The sequence below is a fragment of the Crocuta crocuta genome, unplaced genomic scaffold (genome assembly GCF_008692635.1).
Source record: "Crocuta crocuta isolate KB4526 unplaced genomic scaffold, BGI_CrCroc_1.0 scaffold205, whole genome shotgun sequence".
Lineage (NCBI taxonomy): Eukaryota > Metazoa > Chordata > Mammalia > Carnivora > Hyaenidae > Crocuta > Crocuta crocuta.
This window is the reverse complement of record NW_027530644.1, coordinates 5318079-5343291: the sequence shown is the minus strand read 5'-3', so window position 1 is coordinate 5343291 and position 25213 is coordinate 5318079. Positions and strand designations below refer to the sequence as shown.

The window sequence follows — 25213 nt, the reverse complement described above, 5'->3', positions numbered from 1 at the left end:
GAAGCCATCTTCTGTGTTAGGATTTCCCCAATGGCTACCCTTCTCCTACCCCTTCTCTCCATCTCCCCTGCCTCTGAGCATTGATAGCCTGCCCTGCACTTAGAGCACAGACCCTTTATTACAAACCTTGGTTTGCTCAATGTCTCTTCTCATTCATAAAAATAGTGTCCCAGCTATCACGGCATCACCTGCGAAGCCTCTCAGGTGGTTTTAATAAATATCTGTTGAATGACTGCTAGAAGGCAGGGAGGAAGAAAGGGAAAGAAGGAATTTTTACCCCTCTCTACTCTGTATAACCTTCATCACATGTTTATCAATTATATCCTTTTAATTGGCACCCCTTATCACCCCCCTCAAAAAAACCCTGGGTAATGAAAAATTCAAATGAGCCTCAAAGACCCTGGATTTGTCTTATTTTAAGACAAATCTTCTAAATTCTTAAAGATTCAGAGGGAGATTTAAATAAAGGATAAACACTTGGTCCATGAAAATGCTGCCACCAAGTAACTCTTCAGTACTCTTCCACAGAGATTCCTTCAAAATTGTCAAAAGAAAACAACAGACAAACAAAGCAATGTTTTGGCCACGGCATTTGTAAATTGTGGAATCATTCATGTGACATTTTTTGGTCTTCTCCAGTCATTTACTTTATATATAAGGACATGAATGTTCACTCTGTGCTCGCATTTTTAGGCTTATAGAAAGGTTAAATAAAGGCTAAATAACAGGTAGATAAATTGTAGAGCTCTGTTTTCTAGGGAGTGACTATGAGGAATCTGAAATATGTATTTCCACACTGGACCACATGAGGGAGCAAGAACACCAGCTTAATAATGCAAGTAGCACTAAAGAGTTTTTTAAGGTGATGTTTCTCTAAGTAGGACCTCTTGACATGTGTGTCAGAATCACATGAGTGTGTTTGTTAAGATACTAATTTTCAAACCCTCTTGAAGCACAAGACAGAATTTTATCAAGCACATTAGGTGCTTTTTATGTAACTAATATTTGAGAGCAACTACTCAAAACCTATAGAGACCAGCTAAATTAGACCATATACAGAGATGGATTAAGATATATAATTATTGCCTGTTATGTCATATGTTGGGATAACTCATCATTATGTTGCAAAAAGTTGTTAATTAAAGAAATACACATTACTTTAAAACATAATTATCGGGGTGCATGGTTGGCTCAGTCGGTTAAGCGTCCGACTCTTGGTTTTGCTCAGGCCATGATATCACGGTTCATGAGATTGAGCCCTGCACAGGGCTCTGCACTGACCACTCAGATCTCGCATGGAATTCTCTCTCTCCCTCTCTCTCCACCCCTCCCTTGTTCTCTTTCTCTCTCTCAAAAATAAACAAGTGAAACTTTAAAAAAAAAACATAATTATTGTGATTACTATTAATACAATTTGCAGTTGTCTGTTCTGAATAAGAAACTATGATCTAAGTCAGCATTTTTAACAATTTCATCTCCACATTTAGGTATCTTTCTTATTTACTAACATCAATCTCTAACCTGCTTTTTGGTTGATACTAAAATCACAATTTCATATGCTGCCTTTATCTTTCCCAGGATCAAAGATGGACAGAGCCACAGAGTTTATATAAAGGAAATCTAACCCAACCTCTAATCTCTGACACGCCCACATAAAAAGGCAAGGGACCTTCATTTCCCAACACTGATGATATTCCTCCCTGAGATCTCCAAAGCTGAGCACTGATTTTGCCAGACTTCATTCTCATTGAATTCTCTGGACAAATTACCCTGTCAAACATTTCAGCTTGAAAATGCCTCACTCAACTTGTGATTGTTGAACCTAACCTAACCCTATTCCTCTGTTTCTGCAGTCCTATTTGGCACTTATCTTATTAGCTCTTTTCTCTCCATAGCCCCTGCTCCCTTATAATGTGTGTCTTATAGTTTGGCTCTTCTGGAAACCACCAACATGTCCCACAGTGGCCCGCAGGTGAATACATTATCTTCCCCTCCTGTATCTCTTCAGTTGGCAACTGCCAACATAAACCGGGTTTCAGCTAGAAATGCAGGAGACGTCCAGATTTCTCCCTTTTATTCATTTTGACAAATATTCGCTGGGATCCTAGATGAGGCATTCTTCTAGGTGTGATGATACACTTAGGAATAAGACAGAAAAGGTCCTTGTCTTCTCTACATTTTGTCGCCCATGTTCTATCAAACGCCAACGTCCGTCCATTTTACCTCCCAATTGCTGCTTTTTGTATTCTCTCCTTCTCTACCCTGTCTTCTCCTCATTGTGCTTAGTCTATCACAGACTGTTGCAATAGCAGTAACCTTCTTACCAGTCTCCCTGTCCATTCACACACCCCCTTCCCCTCTATTCCCCTCCTGCTGCAGGGGATTGCTCTAACATTCAAATCCAAACTTATCTTGCTTAATCACCAGGCTTTTTCACAGCATACCAGCTAAGATCCTTTACATAATATGTACAGACATTTATCCAGCCGCCTATTTGCACAATCTCATTTTCTCTCATTCCACCCCGCACCCAGCAGTAGCAGTACATGCCTACATTCTGCAGAGTGTCCCTGTGTCGTCCACGGCTGAGCTTTTTTGCCCAGGCTGTGCTACCTTTCTGAGCCATCCACACTTCACTTTCATGCCTCCAAAACACTTCTATCCTTTAAGCCTCAGCTCAAAAGATCACTCTTCTTTGAAGTCTTTAACCCTTCCAGGAAAATTTAAGAATTAATGTCACTGCAGTTTGCTGGTAACACTTATCCTATCTTATGTTAACTGGCTGGATCATTTTGGGAACCAGAACAGTGGCTTTTCTTTTTTATACCAAGGGTGGCTGTCACATACAGACACTCATTACAGTTTTTGAAAGAATAAATGCAAAACTCCATTGTCCCTATTACACCAAAACTTACAGTCGATTCAGGGAGTCACAACATATGTACTTAAAATTTTGTTAACCAACGATACGAAATCAGAGTTAAGAAACCATGTCTGGTACACACAGAATCCATCACAGAGTCTGATACATATCTGGAATAGAGCCATCACTGAATGTACATAACTGATATAAAAGATGGAATTTGGAAAGTAGAACTCTCATCCGAGTAGAAGAGTCAGAGAATCTGTTCCCATTGGTGTTTCCCAATTCTGTGCCTTCCATTTCTTCTTTTTAAAATTTTTTAAATGTTTATTTATGTTTGAGAGAGAGAGAGAGAGAGAGAGAGAGAGAACCTGAAGCAGGCTCCAGGTTCTGAGCTATCAGCACAAAGGCCAATGCAGGGCTCAAACCCATGAACCATGAGATCATGACCAGAGCCAAAGTAAAAGGTTTAACCGTCTAAGCCACCCAGGTGCCCCTGTGCCTTCCATTTCAACCAGTCCCCTGTAATCAGTGCTGGGGCAGCCCCGCTGGCTGGCATTCCCAGGTCTGTTCTCTCCCAGCCTGGGCCCAGCTAGTCCCCAGCTCAGCAGTCTGTGTAAGCAGCCAGTTTCTTCCATCTGAGGTCCATCGCCCCCACTCACCCTACCTTCACAGCTTCCTTTGCCTGAATGCCTACCTCAGTTCTCTTTACCTTTTACAATACCACCCAACATCCTCTGATGAATTCAGGTCTCCTTATAGCCTATCCACACAGAGCCTATATAGAATTGGTAGTTTATATCCCATTATTTGTAGTTCATATCCCATGATAATTATGCTTCATCATTCATAGTCACCACTTCAAATCATATGAGGCTACCATATTCATAAATTTAAAACGTTAGAATAGTGACAATTTCATAATCTTAACCTTGTCCATCAGCAAGATTATTCTTAAATTCCTTTTGGACAGTCCATGCCTTTAATATCTTTTGAATCCTCAACTGCATCATTCACGTGATTGGTACTATGTGAGAAATCAATAATTATATGCTTATTGATTCTCCCACTAACCGAAAAGCTCTCTGAAGACAGAGACTATCCTGGTTAGCTTGTAATACTGTATATCAAGATTGATGTGGATTGTAGTGAAGAAAGTAGGACCTAAATAAAGAGTGGGCCCATGTATCTCTGTTCATATCCTTGAAATGTAAGTTAAAATCTCAACATTAGCCTATATTTCAAAGGTATAATACAGTGATAGAATTTTTCAGAAAACAAATATAAAACTTCCTGGGTATTTGACCTACATACCTAAGTGCTTTCTGTGCATAGCTTTCTGTCAGTTCCTGGCATGTAGGCCTTCTATGCTGCAGTAATTAACTATGAAAGGTTACCTTATATTTCATGCCAACTAATTCCTTATTTACTTCAAGCTCTTGGTTATTAACTGCAACAGAAATAAGAGTGCATAAATATAGCTTGATGTTTTTCTGGGAGAAAAAAATGAAATGAATGTCATCTACGGTAGAGAAAAAGAAAAATGAAAGGGGAAGTGTCACCAAATCCAATCAGCTCAGCCTGTTCTTTATAGTGCCTTGATTCACATTGGGCAGAAGGAAGATGCCTGATGAATGAGAGAGCAGGGGGTAGCCAATTCCTTAATATTGTGCATCTTCCAACCTCACAGCACTGAGGCATCTTGTAACACAACTGACAGTGTATGCTCATCTCCGATATTTTTTACTATAGAAAAATGTTCATTATTTTCTTCTGTAATCACATCAGAGTGACTAAAAATTGTGAGAATTTCCTCCTGACAACCTCAAACTATGAAATCTTAGCTTTCGTGGAATTAAATATCCTGGACCATAATGTCAGCGTTGTCTAAATTATTACATAATTTGAGTTCTTAAGATTGTCCAAAAAACATTAAACTAATTCCCTTTACTGACTGAGAAATACATGAAAATTGTTACATTTGACCAGTGCTTAAACAGCATTGAAAATGACAAAAATATGTAAATCCTTGCAAATCCTCCCCCCCATATATATATATGGAAATGTTCATTTAGGCATAGTTCAATGGAGGTAACCTTGATCTCATCATAGAAGAACATCCAGAGGGTAAAAACAGAGGAGGGGCCAAGTGCAAATCAGTCAACTACAACTTACATCTTCACTCTTTGTTCTATACTTCCAAGGAGCGAGTACCTTATGGAAATTCAAGTCTACCCACAAACTGGTGTTTACATCCCTTATTTTCATGATCTCATCTCTGACAGCAAACAGCAAGAGAGATCCAAACTTCCCACTTTTTCTAGTCTCGGCTCTTTTTATTCAAAACACAGAAAAATATGGGCCATATGTAGCCTTGGGAAATGCATTTTTATCACATTTTCATGTGCTCTGAGCACAGCATTGCATTTGTTGTTACTATCACCCTGACTTCACTGTCCATTCACCAGCACAACTGGAAGCCAGGATATCATCCTGATTTGGCCACAAACAGTAGCCAGTTTACATTGCCCACATTTTAATCATCCAATCCCCTAACGTAGAAACTACATGATCTCCATTGTACACAATGACTAACAAAGAAGCATCATGGACGTGGCTATATAGGGTTCTGATGCTTTCAAACCTCTGGAATATCCTTACTTTAATGGTCATAACAACAGAACAGGAAGGTAAGGGTTTTCCACATAAATCTACACAGTACACATCTTAAGATAAACTGAGAATGTATGTTCCAGTCATCCTAATTGTAGTGTAGCACTCACTAAAGCCGACACTGTCACTGAACATGAAGTAAAAATGGCTTGAGGGTCTAGAATCTTATACCACACAATTATGAATTGTTCCGGTAGGTAAGACTTTCATTCTTTTGAGTCTTATTTCTCACACATCAGCCTATATGTATTTCTGCTTTGCATCACATTAGTGTTGATTCTAATTTCATAAACTTCTTCCTATTTTTTTCCTAAAATCATTCATACCCAATCTAACTCTTCACCCCTATCTAATTTAGCTTCTCTGAAACCTGAATATACATGCTCATAACCATGTGAATAGTCCACCAAAGCTTTGAGCAGTCAACTAAACCATTTGAACATCAACTATCTTGAAGTCTCTGTGTCAGCATCATTGTACACCAGTGCCAAGAATATTTGATTAAAAGGCAGCTTCCTCCTTTCAGAAATCTAAAAGCTTTACAGGCCCTGGAATAATAATCAAATACACTCACAAAGCATCTGTAAAAAGGATTGGCTTCTCAGAATGGAACTCCCACCAGGAATCAGGAGCTGTTCACCAAGCAGGGTTCATTGGACCAGAAGGAAACAACATCATCTTGGTGGCTCCTCTCCCATCTCTTCCTTCACTCAGGACAGGAAAGGAAGAAGGCAGAGGAGAAATCCACTTGTCTCTTAGAATTTCTGAGTCCATTTGCAAAGATCTTATAAAAAACTTTAAGTTATTACTAGAGACAGTCCTGTGTTAGTATGATCATCACTATTTTTTTGAAAGAGAGAGAGAAGAGGAAACAAGTAGCCTGCAGTTCAATTAGCAAGGGGCCCAAGATTAAACTCTCATGTCCTTGTGATACCTAGGGCACTGCTAACTTCTGTGGGTTCCAAGTACATTATCATTAGATTTAATACATGATAATACTTCACTATATTAGAAGAATAGTTTGAAGAAAGAACAAATCACAGTCACTTTCTCTAGTAATAAATCAAAATTTCATCATAAATGAAATACCCCAGAAAGTTTTTTTTTTCTGTTGGAATTAATAGATTGTTGGACATCTGAACAGGAATTCTCATGTTTCTGTGACCTTAAAAGTCTCTATAGTAACCTTTAGGTTAACTGGTGAGCACCAAAATACGCAGGGATTTTACAGCACTGTTTCTATAAATGTTTTAGACTCTCAATATCCTCCCTCAGCGTAACCAAGGAACAGCCCAAGAATCCAAGAGACAACCCTCCCATATTGCTGAACCTTCACCAGGGCACCTGAGATGAGCTTCTGCCTCTTCCCAGGTTCTGATTTCTGGGGAATCCTTCCAAGCAGACCAAGTGAGCACACATGTTCATGCAGCTTTAGGATTTGCAACAGTGATTGACCAGAACCAGTGGGACAAACACCAGAACCCATGCTCCCAGCAATTCTCTCCAATGCATAGACTTCAGTTGGTTCTTTCGTACATGAGTCTTATTCCACCTCTTAAGGACTTTGTTGATGAATCAATAGCTCCAACCACTAGCTACTCTTCTCCAGGCCTTCCTTCAAGGTTAAGTTGATTAGCCCAACACTAATAACTGTTGCTTAATTTGCATGTATTTTCTCATTAAAATTCCATTGCAATTACCAAATGGTGTGTAGGGGTGCTGCAGAGTTCCACCTATCTTCTCTCTTTGTTTTTGTCCCTCTCTTTTTCCTTCAGATTAAAGTGACCTGTGTTTCTCCTGGGCTTATTATATGAAACCTTAGATATCCTTCCTTTCTCCTATATAATAAGTTTCCTCTTCCTGTCCATACTTTCCAGTTAATCAGAGGCTATACTGATATGCTCCAGCCAGATTGGAGAACTTCTAATATAAACAATTAAAACTTTAGGGTTAAAAACAAACAACAAGAAAACAAATCCAATAAAATTCAACCTCTTTGCTCTTTCCTTCCAGAATATCCATGGCAGCATCCTTCACCTTGTTTCCATTTTTCTTAATTGTAGTATATTTGATACACAATGTTACATTAGTTTCAGATGTACAACATAGCAATTCATAGATTCATATGTTATGGTATGTCCACAAGTGTGGATGCCATCTGTCACCATACAATGCTATTACAGAACAACTGACTGTATCCCCTATGCTGTACCTTTCATTCTGGTGACTTATTCATCCAGTAACTGCAAGCCTGTACCTCCCACTCCCCTTCACCCATCTTGCCCATCTCCCCATTTACTCCCCTGATATATGTATCAATGGACACTTCCATATCGTGACTACTATAAATTGTGATGCAGTAAATGTAGGGATGCATATATCTTTTCAAATTAGTGTTTTCATTTTCTTTGGATAAATACCCACTAGTGGAATTATTGGATTTTATGGCATTTCTATTTTTAATTTTCTGAGGATACTCCACACTGTATTTCACAGTGGTTGCACCAATTTGCATTCCCACCAACAGTGCACAAGGGCTCCTTTGTTTCTATTTTTCATCATTGTTACCCTGGCTACCATCCCTCTCTTCACTTAGACTAAGTCCTTGCTTCTGTTGCTAAGTACTGTTCTCTGTCCATTATGAGGCTGGATGCTTTTCTGACCACAGCATCTCATCTTCTTCCCCCATGAGGTTTCCTGTAAACAATACTATGAGTTGTTATAATGCTAAATACAGTTCACCACAGCACACCCGCTTCAAAGCTCTCTGCTTAACAATATTGGTGGAATTGAGTTATGACTCTTCTTTCTAGCCAATGAGAGACCAAGTTTGTTTGTTTTTTTTCTGTGCATTCTTAAAGGATTTTCCTTCACTTCATAGATCTTGTTATTCTTAACTACTATTCATCCAAAGTCTTCTCCTATTGTTTCCTTCCTCCCCTTTTACCACTTGCAAAACATAATCTCTCTAAATCCTTCTTTCTTAGCACCAGCTCCTAAGTAATATCCAACAAATATCCCTTGCTTTGTCTGAAAATCTTTTTCCTAAGCCTGGTTTCATTAAGATTCACTGTGGCTTTGTGTTCTGCATGCCAAGTGAGCCCAGTTCCAGTTCTTTTCATGAAGAAACTCACTGTGTCAATCACTAAAAATCTCTCTCTAATAGTATCAATGCCAGATATCTGTAACTTGGTGAACTGACAAATGTAAAAATAGAAATTGCCCATATATCCTTCAGAGCTACTCAAAGAATAATGTTAAAAAGGAACACTTAAATTTGAGGATGCAGTTAGTGGTGGTTGTTTGAAATACGTCATTGTTTATAGTATTATGTTCTCAAAAGCAAGAAATTTTCACTTCAATAAATTACAGGAAAGTGACATAAGACATATAAATGGATGCTAACAAACCATACCTTCAAGTCACTTCACTTCACCTCCATCGTTGACCCTCCACAAAATTTTACTTAGATCAGAATAATGCACTGAGGCAATAAGGACTATAGCTTTAAGAAGAAAAAGAAAAATTCCACTGTTGTCCATCTGGGGTCACAGTCCAGGGACCGGGAGTACCTGCTTCCCAGGCTTTGTATTAATGAAGCAGCAGAAGAAAATGGGATACACAAAGCTAAGGTCAGCCCATAGTCAAGGGGAAAAGGAAAAACACAGATCTAATGAGAAGCTACTATGTGCTAGGTCATTAAATATCACTTAAACCTTAGGAAACTCCTAAGAGATATTATTATTCCCTTTATTCCTCAGAGAGGAACATTCAGGAAGGGTTGGTGATGGAAGGGGACACAGCTCCAGCCAGATACATGTTCCTCTTTCTCTGCTACACAGACAGTGGTTAAGAGCACAATTTAGCAGCTATATGACCTTTGAGGACCCGTGTGTGCATCAGCACTACCCCCTGAGCCCCGACACAGATCTGCCCCCACAATTCTTAGAGTCTCTTCTACCTACAAAGCCTCCCAATAGCCTCAGATGCACAGGTCAATCTTGTTTTCATTTCTCTTCTTTCCCAGCTTATTTTATGAAGGCAACAAAGGGCCCCTCTCAGGCAAGGCTGTGTAATTTGTGGGGCCCATTGGAGAATGAAAATTCAGGGTCCCTTGTTGAAAAAGCAAAGAAAAAATGCTGTTAAAAAGTAATGAAAGGGGTGCCTGAGTGGCTCAGTCAGTTTTAGCCTGATTCTTGATTTCAGCTCAGGTCATGATCTCACAGTTTGTGAGTTCCAGTCCCACTATTAGTGCAGAGCCTGCTTGAGATTCTTCCTCTCTCTCTATCCCGACCCCACTCTCCCTCTCTCTCTCTCAAAGTAAATAATCTTTAAAAAAAAAAAAAAAAAAGTAACAGAAAGTACTTCTTTATTACCCCAGTGGTCTCTCAACCTTTATGGTGTCTTTTAGTTGCTATTTGTGCCAGTTTAAGTGCAAATATAAGAGCATTTAACCCATATGCAGAATCACCAAAATTACACAATTGGTATTTTAGAGCTTGTACCTGCACATGTATTTTTTTCCTTACCAGAACACTGGAGATCCTGCACAAAATTAAGTCAATTGCCTCTTTTTCACCCCACGTTCTGTCAACACTCTTTCCCCTCGGCCTCCTGGTGTGTAAGGAAAGAATGAAAAGAAAGGTATCCGTGGGCTTCCCTCTCTCCCCCTTTCCTTTGCTGTCACCATTTTCAGTGTAAGTGATTAGCCAATGCAGGGAAATAATGAAAGTAAGAAAGGAAGGCTAAGCCCCTTGGTCTTTCAAGTTTCTGAGATCACCATTGCCTTTCCATTGCTGGAAGCAAGCTGTGGTTCAAGCAGAAAACATAACCTCTTAGGGGTGGTCAGCATCATCCCTACTCAGTCTTTAGAAGCAACACACTTACCATGTACTCATTTTGAGTCTCACTAAACTCCCAGTATTCGGGGAATTCTGTTCACAAACACTACATGTGAATGGGGTGGCAAGAAACAACAAACATGCATTTGCATGTATGTAATGCCTCTGTTTCCACTCATACTTTGTTGTCACATGGATTTAACCTTCAGCTCAAAGAATTTCAAAAAATGACAACAGAGCATTAAACCAAACCTGAGTCCCTTCTGAACACAAAGCCCTATGTGACAGATGGGTCCTGTGACTTGGCCTTCCTAGAGTTATTAATATTAGTCAGGTCTGATAAACAAACAGATGGGAAGGCTGTTAAAAATACATACATACACACACACACACACACACACACACACACACACACTTCCAGGACCTAGCATCAAAGATTCTCCCACAGGGGCATAAGGTAAATCTAGAATCTATTTCTGGGTTTTTAAAGTTTATTTAAAATTCATTTATTTTGAGAGAGAGAGAAAGAGTATGAGCAGGGAGGGGCAGAGAGAAAGGGAGCCCAACGCAGGGGCTTGTACCCACGAACCACAAGATCATGACCTGAGCCTAAATCAAAAGTCAGACACTTAACCGACTGAGCCATCCAGGCACCCCTAGAATCAATTTCTGACAAGCTCCTTGAGTGACTGTGATGGACTCTCAGGTTTGCAAAAAATCACCCTAGACTACTTCCAACTCCCTGAAATAACATTCACCAGCAATGGTAGTCAGCTGCTTTCCTTTCTCTTAGCTACTCCATCACCCGCCATCAGGGATTACAACTGAGGAAAGGTCTAGAAGGGAAGGTGTGTCAGAGAAAAGGAAAACACCCCTGATGGACCCATGGAGTGTAAATAAGATGCTATCATCTGCTTGACAGTTTGATTAGCTCCCTAGCTCTGCTTCTCCCCACCTGTTGGTGTGTCCCTGCTTGTATTCTCTGGGACATGACGGTGGGCATAATGACTGCCTCCCATCTCTTCCCAGCCAGGCTGTGAGGACCTGGAGGATCATGTTGTTCCTGGCATGACAGAGGCTTTCCATGACTCAAGGAAAAGGAATAACAACAAGGAGAGAAGGATATGGCTCCAATAAATCACTATCCTACCACAAGCTCCATTGGCAAAATACCATCTCCAGTCCAAAAATTGGACCAATTGAAAAGACAGTTCCGATGCCCACTAGAATGCCTCAAAAATATCTCCATTCATAGCCCACAAAAAAGTCTCTTACAATTCTGTCTTCAGCCTTCTTTCCCTGTGGCTTTTAAAGCCCAACCGCTGCCTGAAAGACTTCTCCAATCTCTAATTGTGGTTTTTTTCTGACTTCTGCCTAACTGCCTTTCTGAATCTGTTTTCTCCTGGGACTTCTTCCCATTTTTAATTTATAACCCAGCTAACCCACTGCAACATTGCAGGTGGGAAGAAATCGCCTGAGAGAGGGAGAACGAGATTTACTGAGTTCCCAGCATGTTTAGGCAATGGTATGGCACTTAACACAGTGACTCTCAACCCTGGTTGCATATTACACTCACCTAAGGAGCGCCCAAAATAACCCAGTTCAGGGCCCATGGTAGACCCATTAGAAAAGCACAGGTAGAGTTCAAGTATCTCTAAATAATATTTCTGTCTTCCACTTTCCAGTGCCTTAGGAAACCTGCCTTCCTATGCTATCTGGAAACCCTCACCCCTGCAGATCTCTGTCTCCTTTACCTTGCTTAGCCTAACAACAGAAGCCAAGGGAACATACTGGCTATCACTCTTAGAAATGTAGGAGAGGTCCTCCTACACTGCTGCTGGGAATGTAAGCTGGTGCAGCCCCTCTGGAAAACAGTGTGGAGGTTCCTCAAAAAATTAACAATAGAACTCCCCTATAACCCAGGAATAGCACTGCTAGGTATTTACCCAAAGGATACAGGAGTGTTGATGCATAGGGGCACATGGACCCCAATGTTCATAGTAGCACTCTCAACAATAGCCACAACACGGAAAGTCTGTGTCCATCAACTGACGAATGGATCAAAAAGATGTGGTTCATCTATACGATGGAATACTACATGGCAGTGAGAAAGAATGAGATCTGGCCATGTGTAGCAACCTGGATGGAACTTGAGGGTGTCATGCCAAGTGAAATAAGTCAGGCAGAGAAGGGCAAATACCATATGTTTGCACACATAGGTGGATTAGGAGGAAGTTAACGGAGGATGAAGCGGGAGAAGAAGGGGAAAAATCGTTGAGGAGAGGGAGGAAGGCAAACCATGAGAGACTCTTGAATGCTGAGAACAAACTGAGTGCTGATGGGAGTGGGGGAGAGGGGAAGGGGGGTAATGGGCATGGGGGAGGGCACTTGTTGGGATGAGCACTGGGTGTTATATGGAAACCAACTTGACAATAAACTAAGAAAAAAAGAAAGAAAGAAATGTAGGAGAGGGAGGTTGTGAATACTCACAACAAACTTCGTCTCTGTCCAAGGACTCACTTGTGCTCTTTGCCGCATGATTAAACCTCTTACTTCTATCAGGCCATAAGTTCTTCCTCCAAGCAGAAGCCCTCGCCTCAGTTTCCTACCTGCAAACCTTAGTGTTAAGGTCCACAAACACAGCTTTCAGAAATTAGACAATATATTTGGGTCCCTCCTCCTTGTGGACAGAGCTCTTGCCTCCACCTAGCTTAAGAAGCTCTGCCTTGACCAATGGGTGTTCGCTCACATGCCAGAAATTACACTGCTGACCATCTCCAACCTTCCTCATGCCACCAGACACACTGCCACGACCCTCCTCCAGTGCCTGATGCTGGGTCTTTCCCAACCACATGCCCCTTTTTCCATGGGTCTATATGAGCTGTATCCTGAGTGCTCTGGGTCCTGCAATTCACTGGTCCTGAACTAGTGGAGAGAGAATGAGAAAAGGGAACACAAAAACAACCTGCCTCTAAAAACGTCTTTGCGAAAATGGTCAGGAGCTTTTGTAATAGAAGAGTTACAGCATATCCTGAGCAATTATGAAAATAAAATTTTCAAAACTCTTCAAATCATAGAATTTCAAAGCTGAAGCCAGGTTATCTCAATCTTTTGAATCTTCTGAACTATCAGAGCAATTCTATTCCATTGTAAAGTTCTATTTATTGTAAAGTGCACACTGAATTTCATTCAGACAAAAAGGAGATTTTAATAACAACTTTTTACATATTGATCATTCCCCTGAGTTGACCAGAACCCTTGCGGCTTCAAAGAAAAACTCTTAGTGTTCAGACAGTTTCTGGGGGTGCGAATAACAATACTCAGACGCACACATACCTGAGTGCCCTTGAGAGGCTTGATGTCTGCTATAACTTGTGAATGCTCTCTATACCTCAGAAGTAGACAGTAAAGTGAAGCTGACTAGACTCCTGAATTTTCTCTCAGTGAGCATGCCCCACACATCTTCTCATCACAGGGTTGGACAGCGGTGACTTCCTGGCCGTGGGTCTGCGCAAGGGCAGTGTGGTTTACACTTACAACCTGGGAGCAGGCACAGCAAGTATCAGCAGTGATCCCCTTGACCTGAGCCTTGGCATCCACACGGTCCGTCTGGGGAGGTTCTTCCACATGGGCTGGCTGAAGGTAAAATGTCATTCCTTCATCTGTCCCAGAGACTTGCCAAACACTACCATATATCGTGAGATCTGTGTAGTGGAGGCTAGCAAACAGGTCCATGCCTCTCCCTTGCAGTTCACAGATGAGTGCATGCAGCCGAAGACTAGAAGCGTGCTTGTAACTAAGTGCTGTGGGGATAAGTAAGAGGGATGACTAACACAGATAAGGTGAGAGAGGGCTCAGGAAATGCTCCCCCTGAAGGGTGATGCTTGAGTATAAATGCAAATGAATAGGGGTTCAGAAAAACAACAATGCCCAGTGTGGGCCTGAAGAATGTGAGTAATTCATTGTGGTTTTCGGGTAGGGAGGAGCAAAAGAGGTGGTTAGTGTAGACCAGATCTATATTACCAAAGGACTTAGATGTCATGCTAAAAAGTTTAAATTTTTATCAAGAGCTATGGGGAGCTACTGAGAAATTGAAGAAGGGGTTTGGGTACCATAGTCAACTGACTTTTTTTGATAAATGACTCTGGTGGTTGTATGGGAATGGAAGGGGAGGGGCAAGGTTAGATGGAGAAAGATCAGTGAGATGCTAGTTCCGAATCTTTGGAGAACTGTGATTTTGATTGAAATGCAAAACCATGACTGCTATATTAATATATCCATGGTAACAGACACCAGCAGAGAAGCAAAGAATACAGTGGTGAGGTGTTTTTATTTTTTCAAAATTCAAGTCTTTGTGAATTTTTCATGTCAAGTTAATGGGAAATAACAAAACAGTATCTTAACAGTTCACCCTGGGGAATTAATTCCTTTTTTTAATAGATTTTGAATTCTTTTCATTTTGAAGGTAGATGATCATAAAAATAAATCCATCACCTCCCCAGGAAGACTGGTTGGTCTCAACGTCATGAGTCAGTTTTATGTAGGTGGCTACGGTGAATACATACCAGATCTCTTACCCAATGGAGCTGATTTTAAAAATGGCTTTCAAGGTAAGGCTTGGATGATTTTTACACTATACCTATCAGTTTCAAATTTGGAGACAAGAAAATACTTTAACGAAAGTACATTTACTTCCAAAACCAGAAATACAGGTTGCTTTCTAATCAGACTTGATCAAAGCTTGATTTTAAGGGAAAGAATTCAGCCATTGTTTATTAGTCACTTAACTAACTACCTACGTACTATGTGTTTAGTATGTTTCAATGAACAAAAGAAAGAAATCTGCACTCATGAGTTTACATTCCAATTGGGTAAAGGCAATAAACATTAAAAATGATAAGTAAATTATATAGCAGTGATAAATTTTGTGGGGAAAAAAGGAAAAGTAGAGCATGCTCTGGGGGAATCAGGGGTATGGCTGATTTTTTTTTTTTTTATTGAGAGAGAAAGCAAGTGCACTCAGGGGTGCAAGTGAGAGAAGGGCAGAGAGAGGGAGAGAGCATCGCAGGCAAGCTCCAGGCTCTGAGCTAGCTGTCAGCACAGAGCCCAATGCAGGGCTCGAATCCATGAACCATGAGATCATGACCTGAGCCGAAGTCAGATGCTTAACGGACTGAGCCACCCGGGCGCCCTAGGGTGCTTTTTAATACAGAACAAGCAGAGTAAATCTCATTGAGTCATAGTAAAAATTGAAACTCCAGCTAAATTTGGAATGTACTTGATGCAGAGATGAGAGACAGACTACAGCTAACTGATCCATTCCACAGAAGCCACCACAAGCCAAGAGGATTAAGAGGGAACATTATGCTTGTGCAAATAATCATATTGCCTCAGCCTGTCTCCCTGTGTTCGGAAAGGGAAATAGACTCAGGTCTTCTCCCACAAAGCTGATTCATAGTAGAGTATCATAAGATACAGACATGCTTGGAATTGTTGTAATAGTGCATTTGGTGAAAATAAACTTTTTGATGGATCCTAGTCTCCGAATATTTGGTCAAGGAGCTGTTTGTTATAGTGTCCTCAGCCACACGCCCATGACCAGCCTGCTCCCCTCCAGAAGTCAAGGAATAGGGGCCAGCATGCGCCGCACATCTCTGCAGGATAGGAGCTGCCATCAAAAACCATTTCAGGCACTTGGGTTCTCTGCCTGCCTGGTAGCATCCTTCTCCCCACCCTCACAGACTTTTGCCTACACATGGATGCAGGAGGTCATGGATGTGAGACACAGGAAAGCAACACAGCCAATCCAGCATCATATTCCAACAAAATTAGTTCATTCTGCCAAGGCTCTGCAAGAAACTTTTTCTTTGAATATATAATCAGTGCTGATTCCCCAAAGGGTGTCTTACAGAAGAGTTTCAGGCACTGTGCTCCATGTAATAACTCGACAGTTCTTTCACAGCAGGAGATAATCTGAAAAGGATTGCAAAGGCATAACATGTCAATGAGTTTTTACAAATACTATCTTCACAAAAGGGATGGGTAAATTGAAGAAACACATCTTCCACCCAGTGAAGTGGAGACCCTGTGGGGAAGGCAGGTCCTCAAAACTCACTGTCATTTATTACAGGCACAATACTTACATAAATACTCCGGGTATAGCTTCAAGGATAAGAGTGTGGACTCTGAGACCCAACTTCCTGGGGCTACACCCAGTGCTTCCACCTACAAGCCTCATGACCCTGGCTAGTCATCACCCTGTGTCTCCCTGTGCCTCACCTATAAAATGGAATCAGAACAGCACTTCTCTTGCTATGTGCTTCTGAGATGGAAGTAATGGTGAGACAACACAAGATTGGCACCCTGTTTACGGTGCCTACTCTGTGTTAGCAGTGATGACGGTGCTGGTGTTGGGAGATGGCACAGCACCTGTCAGACATTTCTCCTCTTTCTCTGCTGCATGGACGGTGCATGGGATCTGGAGTCAGGGCACTTTCAGGTTCAGGCTCTGCTGTGTGGCAGCTAGGTAACTTGTAGCCTCTAACTTACACTCTTTGAGGTTCCATTTTCTTCTCTTTTCTCCTCAGAGGAGAAAAATATCTATCTTATAGGGTTCTTCTGTGTTAATCAATTAAATAAAATAATTACATTAAGTGTTTAGTTCAGAAACCAATACATGATAAACACTCAGTGTGTGTTTACTATTATCACTCTACCCTGTTGTCATAGGATTTGATGTTGTCAAATTTATTTTTCTTAATTTTTTCTGTTAATTTATTTTGAGAGAGAGGGAGAGCACATGAGCAGGGGAGAGAAGGAGAGGTGGGGAGAGAGAGAGAGAAAGAGCACAGGCAGGGGAGAGAGAGAGAGCATGAGCAGGGGAGAGGAGGAGAGAGAGGGAGAGAGAGAATCCTAGGCAGTATCCTCACTGTCAGTGCAGAGTCCATCTCAGGGCCCAAGCTCACAAACTGAGAGATCATGACCTGAGCCAAAATCAAAAGTCAGATTCTTGGGGCACCTGGGTGGCTCAGGTGGTTAAGCATCCAACTTCAGCTCAGGTCATGATGTCTCAGTCTGTGGGGTCAAGCCCCACTTCGGGCTCTGTACTGATAGATCAGAGCCTGGAACCTGCTTCAGATTCTGTGTCTCCCTCTCTCTTTGACCCTCCCCCACTTGTTCTCTGTCTCTCAAAATAAAATAAAGACATTAAAAATTAAAAAAAAAAAAAAAAGAAGAAGAGTCAGATTCTTAACTGATGGAGCCACCCAAGCACTGCCGGTGTTGCTAAATTTATTGAGGTCCAGTGCTTCCTGAAGTTTTTTTTATGTAACCTTCTCCCTTCTATTATATTATGAATTTTCTGCATACCTTGCTAATAAGAACAGAGGCTCTCATCAAACTTGTCATTTTCTCCGTAAGTATGATGGTGAGCCTGAGATCAGCACGCACACAACAGGCCCTTCCTCTCACAGACACACTAGGATCGCACACATCTGGAAGTGTGTTAGCTGCCGTGGTTCTCAGGATGGAAGTCTTGGGCAGGTCTTCTTGGTAAATGCCACTTAATCCAGTGTCATGGAAGTTCCATGACCTTGAAAGACCCTAATCCTATCACTTGTCTCTTGAATCTTCCCTTGAGGTCTGCCTTGCATTCACTATGTTCTGCAAATCATGGACACTTGTTACCAGTGTAACATAACAACCAGATCACAGCAGTACCATTAACCTGTGAGTCCCAAAAGCTGAGTTCCGTTGGCTGTAAATAATGATATACATAAATTTCTTAAAAATATAGATTTCTATACCCTACTTCAGAAGGGATCCTACTTCATCGAATCTTCGATCCTCCTTCCATCCTACTTCATGAAATATCTATGATGGAATCTAAAAATTTGCATTTCAAGAATGCTGCACAGATTTGGAAGACACTATATTAATTAATCATAACAAAACAAATACAATGTTTCATGGAAAAATTTAATAATTAGACTAAGGTCATTGCATTTGTCTTTAGAGTAGTGATTAAATCATATGTAGTAAAAGATTATATGATTTAGGTTTACATGTCTTTATAAACAGTAGTGATAAATGAGTCTACTCCATAAGTTCTCAGTCTAAAATACAAATCCTGGGGCTCCTGGGTGGCTCAGTAGGTTAATTGGTCCAACTTCAGCTCAGGTCATGACCTGAACCTGCTTCAGATTATGTCTGCCTCTCTTACTTACCCTGCCCCTCCCCCACTCAACTCTGTCTTTCTCCCTCTCTCTCTCCAAAATTAAAAATAAACAGTAATTTTTTAATATTTTAAAAAAATAATAAAATTAAATATAAATCCTTATTGTTGATAAAGACTGTTTTTGTTCTGGAAAGTTTATAATGAGCCATTATTTCCCTATAAATTTAACATTTATGAAAATATTGAGGTTATTTCATCCTTCTCCAGATTTATCTACATATGCCAGGCAGAGAAGGCCTTACTCTCTCACCTGCCTTGACAAGAATTCTCCCCTCCTCTCCAAAGTTGCAGCTATTACAAAGTTGCAGGGCTCTCAGGCTGATGTCCATGGATGGGATTCAGTGGGTACTGGGGTCTCCTGAAGCCGTACATAAAATTGTTCATGTGCCCATGTCCATTTTTATGGGAGGAAGATCCATCACTTTCATCCGTATTCTAAGATCTGCTGCTTTCACTGACAGGCCTATTTAATCATGATGTAGAATTAAAAGTTACTTTTGACTAGAGCGACCATGGGGAAATCTACTATCCCATCTATCTATTATTCTAGTGTTACAGCATGTAGAGTTCATTGGTACAGGGATTACTAAATATTTATTACTCAGCTAACTAGACCAGACATGATAATAGATTCAGAATCATTAACAATGCTGTAAAGAACATGTTATTCCAACCAAAATTGCTCTACACTGTCAGTATAGTTCGTTTCTTGCTAGTTCAGCTATTTCTCTTCTTTTCTCTCCCTCTCTCTCTCTTTCTTTAATAGCATGGTACTTTTCAAACCAGAACTCATAAGAGAGGAAAAAATGAGTTTACTGCAATAATTTAAATGTTATTTTACTGTCAAAAAATACCACATATGTGGACCTACCTAGTTTTACTTTCCAATAGACCCCTGACTTATGGCTTCAAAGTCTTTATTCATAACTACTTTATCATTTGCAGGAAGTATGTTATGAATACTTGTGTGGTGCTATATTAAGCAGATTATACTTTGCTATATTAGTAAGACTGAAAATATACAGTATATATTCTACATATGGCTTCTACTGTAATTGACTGCAAATTGTATATATTGACTGACATAAAGCATCTCTCTGTAAAATGAACTATTTGTAAAATTCAACTATTTGTATTATGTAAATAAATGTTTCTCTAAATATAGCATTGCATTACCATGTTTTTAGCCAAAAATATATTTTAGCAGTTCTTCATAGCTAAAGCATTTCATTTATCCATATAAAGAAGAGGTTTTAAATGAACAACTTCAGAATTTAATACTTATTATAGTCATTTTACAATTTTTTTCTAAGTGCATGATTATAAAAATTACAAAAAGCTAATATTAGGTTGTTTTTAAATTTTTGCCAAAAAGAAACAATTTTATGAAGGTGGTAAAGGGTTTGAGACAGTGAGGTAGACAGGATGGAATACAAGCCCTACTAATTGCCAGGGATGAGACTGGCCAGTTTATGTATATTACCTTTATCCTCTTAGTCTACGGAATATCAGGTATTCTTGTCCCCATTTAAAAAGTGAAAATGTCGGCACTCCAGTTTGGATCATCTACCCGTTATGTGGCAGAGATTGTAATTGACTCCAGACCCATCTGGCTCTATCCTGCACTTAAACTTCTGCTCTCTGCTCAGCACATTTCACTATGCAAAAAGCATGGGAAACCCTGCTTCGTTAATTAAGTTACCTGGTTATTGGGTGTAGAGCTGGTAGCATTCATTAATTTCTTCATTTTGTACAGTGCTTTTTTGTGTAATAGCAGATGGCAGTACTTGGAGAAATAACAAAGGTTAAATCTGAGGAAGAACAATCACTTCTCTCACAATAAGAAAATATCAGCGCCTGCTGAGAATGGTGCTTGTCAGTGAAAATGCCAGCAAGAATTAAGTTGGAAAGTAAATTCTTGACCTTTCCAAACTGAACTCAACTTTTTCCCTAGAAGGAATTATTCCATGCTTTTAGCTCCTGAAAGTTTCAAAAATAAAATCCAGTCTAGCCTTACTTTTATCATTTTAAAGACACTATTTATGGTTGATAACCATATTTACCTCAAAGTACCTTATAAACAAACTCCAAGTGCTGAAGGACATGAGTAAAATTGTAATACGTTTCGGGATCCCAAACAGTTCCATGTAAAGTCTTTGTTGAACTGCCCTTTTCATTTATATTTGCCTAATCTTGGGGTGTCAAAGATGTTTTTTCCCCAAGCTCTGAGTATAATTGATAATTAAAATAGTATATATGTAAGGAGTACAGTGTGATGATTTGGTACACATACATATTGAGAAAAGTATACCATGATCAAGTCCACATAGTTACCTTGTGTATGTGAGAACACATACAATCTACTCAGCAAATTTCAGGTATCCAATACAGTATTATTTACTATAGGTACATGCTGTACCTTGGATCGTCAGAACTTATCCATCTTTAAGTTTGCACAATTTAACCAACATCTCCCCGTTTCCCTCACACCTTGGCAACCACCATTATACTCTACTTCTATGAATTTGACTTCTTTAGATTGCACCTATATGTAAGATCATGCAGTCTATACCTGGCAAAGAACTTTCTAAGACTCTATGCAAAGACAAATCCCTGAGGGGAAAAAAGATAAATGCGACAACATAAATATTATAAATTTCTCTATATAAAAAATAGAAGCTTCACCATAAACCAAATTAAATAACAAGTATTCAACTGAAGAAAATTAACAATATATGACAAAGAACTAATATGCTTGTTACATAAGGTCTTCTGAATTAATGTTTAATGGGATGAATTGAGAAAAATGTTACATAATAAGCATGTGAAAAGGAAAAAATACCAATGACTAATAAATCTATTAAAAGGTTTTCAGGGACGCCTGGGTGGCTCAGTCGGTTAAGCGTCCGACTTTGGCTCGGGTCATGATCTCACAGTTCATGGGTTGGAGCCCCACGTCAGGCTCTGTGCTGACAGCTAGCTCAGAGCCTGGAGCCCGTTTCAGATTCTGTATCTTCCTCTCTCTCTGACTCCCTGCTTACGCTGTCTCTCTCCCTCTCAGAAATAAATAAAACATTAAAAAAAATTTAAGGGTTTTCAACCCCAAGTAAAAATAGCAAAAGGACATTTTATTATTTATTTCATTTTAAAATAAAGCATAATAATCTCTTGCATTGTTGTAACTGTGAAGAAGCAGCCATTCCAGTGCATGATCAGAGAGATACAATTGTGCAAAATATCTATGACACTTGGGCACACTTCAACGCATCCATGTCATTATCCTAGTAGTTTTACTGCTAGAAATTAATATTGAGAAAATCATTAGCAAATGCACAAAGATATACACATAATGATATTAATTATAGCATTATTTTTAATAGCAAAAAAGGCATAAATGAGTCAATTGTCCAACGGAAGATTAATTACATATATAAAAGAATATTATGCCATCATTTAAAAATAGTTTAATAGGAAAGAGTTAATGGTATTTACAATATACAAATGTTTGGAATCCTATACACGATATAATTTAATGCAGGATTCTATTTTTATTTAAAAGAAAATATAACTAAGCAAAGAAAAAATGCTGTGTATATATGTATGTTAATAATTAGTGGTATAAAATATTATATACAAAAGTGTTAAGAATAGTCTTTTCTAGACTGTTAATATTATAGATAATTTTATTTTTTTCCTCTGCTTTTCTGTTTTTTGATAGTATTTTTCTTACCAAGAAGTCTTTTTGCCTTCCTTCAAGGTTGCATTTTCACTCTTCAAGTGCGCACTGAGAAGAATAGCCATTTCAGAAGTCTGGGAAATCCTGAGGGCCACCCGAAAGCTGGGCGCAGTGTTGGCCAGTGTAACGTTTCTCCTTGCAGTTTAATGAAATGCAGCAATGGTGGGACATGCGTGGAGAGTGCATCCACTATTTAGTAAGTACGACATTATTAAGAAAGAAACTAGCAGGTTATTTGCATGGTAAGTAGTATGCCACTCACACAAACTAGAAACACATACTGATGCGCACATTTAAATTGTTTATCTGTCAGGGCGCCTGGGTGAGAGCTGGGTGGCTCAAAGTGGTTAAGCATCTAGCTCTTGATTTCAGCTCAGGTCATGATCTCAGGGTTCATGAGATCTAGCCCTGCATTGGGCTCTGTACTGAAGGGACGGAGCCTCCTTGGGATTCTCTGTCTCCCTTTCTTTATGCCCCTCCCCCGGTCTCTCTCTCTCTCAAAATAAATAAACTTTTTAAAAAATTCAAATAAGGAAATAAATGCTACACATTTTAATTAGAAAATACAGTGTCAAGTGTAGATAGACACTTAGAACTATTTGCAGATTATTTTGATTAGTACACAAAATTGTCTTGAGTTGTGATAATAAGAGTAATACCATATTACTCAGCACAGCAGTTTTTGGCTAACAGAGTATATTTTGCATACATTATCTCCATTGCTCCTAATCACACCTTCCTAAAGTAGTCAAGGCAGACATTCTAGTCCCATTAATGGATGGGAAACTAAGCCCCAGAGATTGTGAGTGAATCAAAAGGATAAACCAGTACCTTAAAAGTAGTATAGCAGGACCTAAAACCAAATCTCCTAGTCCCTGGGTCACAATTCTCTCCAGAATCTAAATAATAAGAAATGAATTTAAAAGCAACTAATAATATAGATAACAAAAGTATGAAGTATCTCTTTATCTGCTGTATGTAATGTGTTCGTTTTTTCTTAAAAAATTTTTTAATGAAGTGTCTTCAATTGACACTTCCTACGTTCTCCAAACCAGAAGTACTTTGCCTCCTAACACAGACCCTAGGGGGTTCATAACCTCCCGTGTGGATGGAAAGCTGTACCTCATAGTCTCACATGAGAGCCTTGACTTGAATAACAAATGGACTTGATTAATCATACACACCTCTGACACGTGTCTTTATAGGATTCTAAAAGCTTTCTTATCAAAATTGAGACCAGTGTTTGGGATTTTCTTATGGAAATAACAATGAAATGTTTACTGCGTTAACTGCACATGAAACACTACAGTAGAGTCAGAAGTCATTCTTGTGAGTATTATATTAATGACATTAAAAGGACAGCTCCCTGAAGTTAAAAGAGGTAAATTCTATGGTCTGTACATTATTCCTCAATAAAGCTATTTAAAAATATTAAGGTTCCTACTCATGGACTTTCAGCTCTGGTGGGAGCAGTTTACAGAGAATTTTATTCTTTTTGATAAGGTCTGTAATTCTACTTTAATCTCAATAACAAGAATCCCCTCTTTAAAAGAAGATGTTTTCTTTGTAATATACTTTTCCATGGTGTTTAAGAAGTTTTCCTTTATCCCAGGCTTTTAACTTTACATGGCTCTCCACTTTTGTTTCTTTCCTGAAGCAGTGTACAATTAAATTGAATTTCTGGGTACCATTATAGACAGATCAAAGCTAATGTTCAGTCTTTTTCTGCAAAATAACTAACACAGAAGATAAAAAGTTTTCTAAATACTCAAGAGGCAGGTCCCATACCAAAAGCATAAATTTCATGGTGTTTGGAATAAATTTGAAAAGTGAAAATCGCAAAGTCAGTCAAAGCATCTTAACAATGCACAGCTGAATAGTATTAAGTTTGTTTTTTTAAAGAACTCAAAATGCTCCCTTTGGTTTCATGCGTCACAACCAGGAGTGGGAGGCACTGGTGTTACACACAGGGAAGCCTTGTGCCAGGGAAGGTGGGAGGTGGACCTGATAAGGCTGGGACTGCCCTGTGGGCTCCATAAACCCCTAAACGCCCTGCTTCTCTGCTTCACTCACGTCAGCGTCCGCAGTTCCATCCGTGTCCTAATGCAATTTCTCTGATGAGGGTATAATAAGGCAGAGTTCATGTAAGGCCTTTATGCTCTTGGGATGAGCTCTGATGCAACAGAGAACCAGTAAGCTGTTTCTGTTGTTAGTCAGCAGCCAAGGATTTAAAAAAAAAAAAAAAAAAAAGGATTTGTTTAGTTGTAACTTATCCGTCTATGTACATGTGTTTTGTACAACATGTTTTTAAGCTGATTTTCCTTCATTTAATTTGTACTTTGCTTGACCTTTGTTAAAAACAAGACAATAGGCCCAAAATGGAGTTGCTTATGCTATGCCCCACATCACTGTACTGAGACCAGACTTCATTACAGTTTAGGCTTTCCCAGAAATAGGTTCTTAAACCAGTCACTCAGGAATAGGCTGATCAGCACCAGTTAGACAATCTGCCTGATAGACCCTTGCCATCCGCTAAAGGAAACTGACCTTGCAATAACCAGTCTGCTTTTTGGCCCATCCTACTTTCCTTATTCCCACTCCTTCTGCCTGTAAAAGTCTTTCATTCGGTACAGCTCCTCCGAGCTCCTTTCTATCTGGTAGATTGGAGTCTGCCCAGTTCAAATCAAGTGTTCCTCAGATAAACTCAAAATTCTCAATATGCCTCAGTTTCTTTTAACACTTTAAAGTCATCTTCTGATGACGACTGGGGAGAATGTGAAGTGTGTTCCTCTAAGGAAAACCAAAACTTACAAAAACCAGGTAAATATGAAAATGAGCAGCAGGACGTACAACAGGAGTTTGGA

The 25213-nt window shown here is 39.6% G+C and overlaps 1 protein-coding gene across 1 annotated transcript in view; it reads left to right on the top strand.

The window, feature by feature from the left end:
- The window catches only part of EYS (EGF-like photoreceptor maintenance factor), a 730244-nt gene that overhangs the window by 664863 nt on the left and 40168 nt on the right, over positions 1–25213 (top strand). Inside the window, exons 14-16 of the mRNA XM_077769091.1 lie at positions 13853–14019; positions 14843–14987; positions 22371–22545. Coding sequence (XP_077625217.1) covers positions 13853–14019; positions 14843–14987; positions 22371–22545 — 487 coding nt within the window. The remainder of the gene's footprint in view (positions 1–13852; positions 14020–14842; positions 14988–22370; positions 22546–25213) is intronic.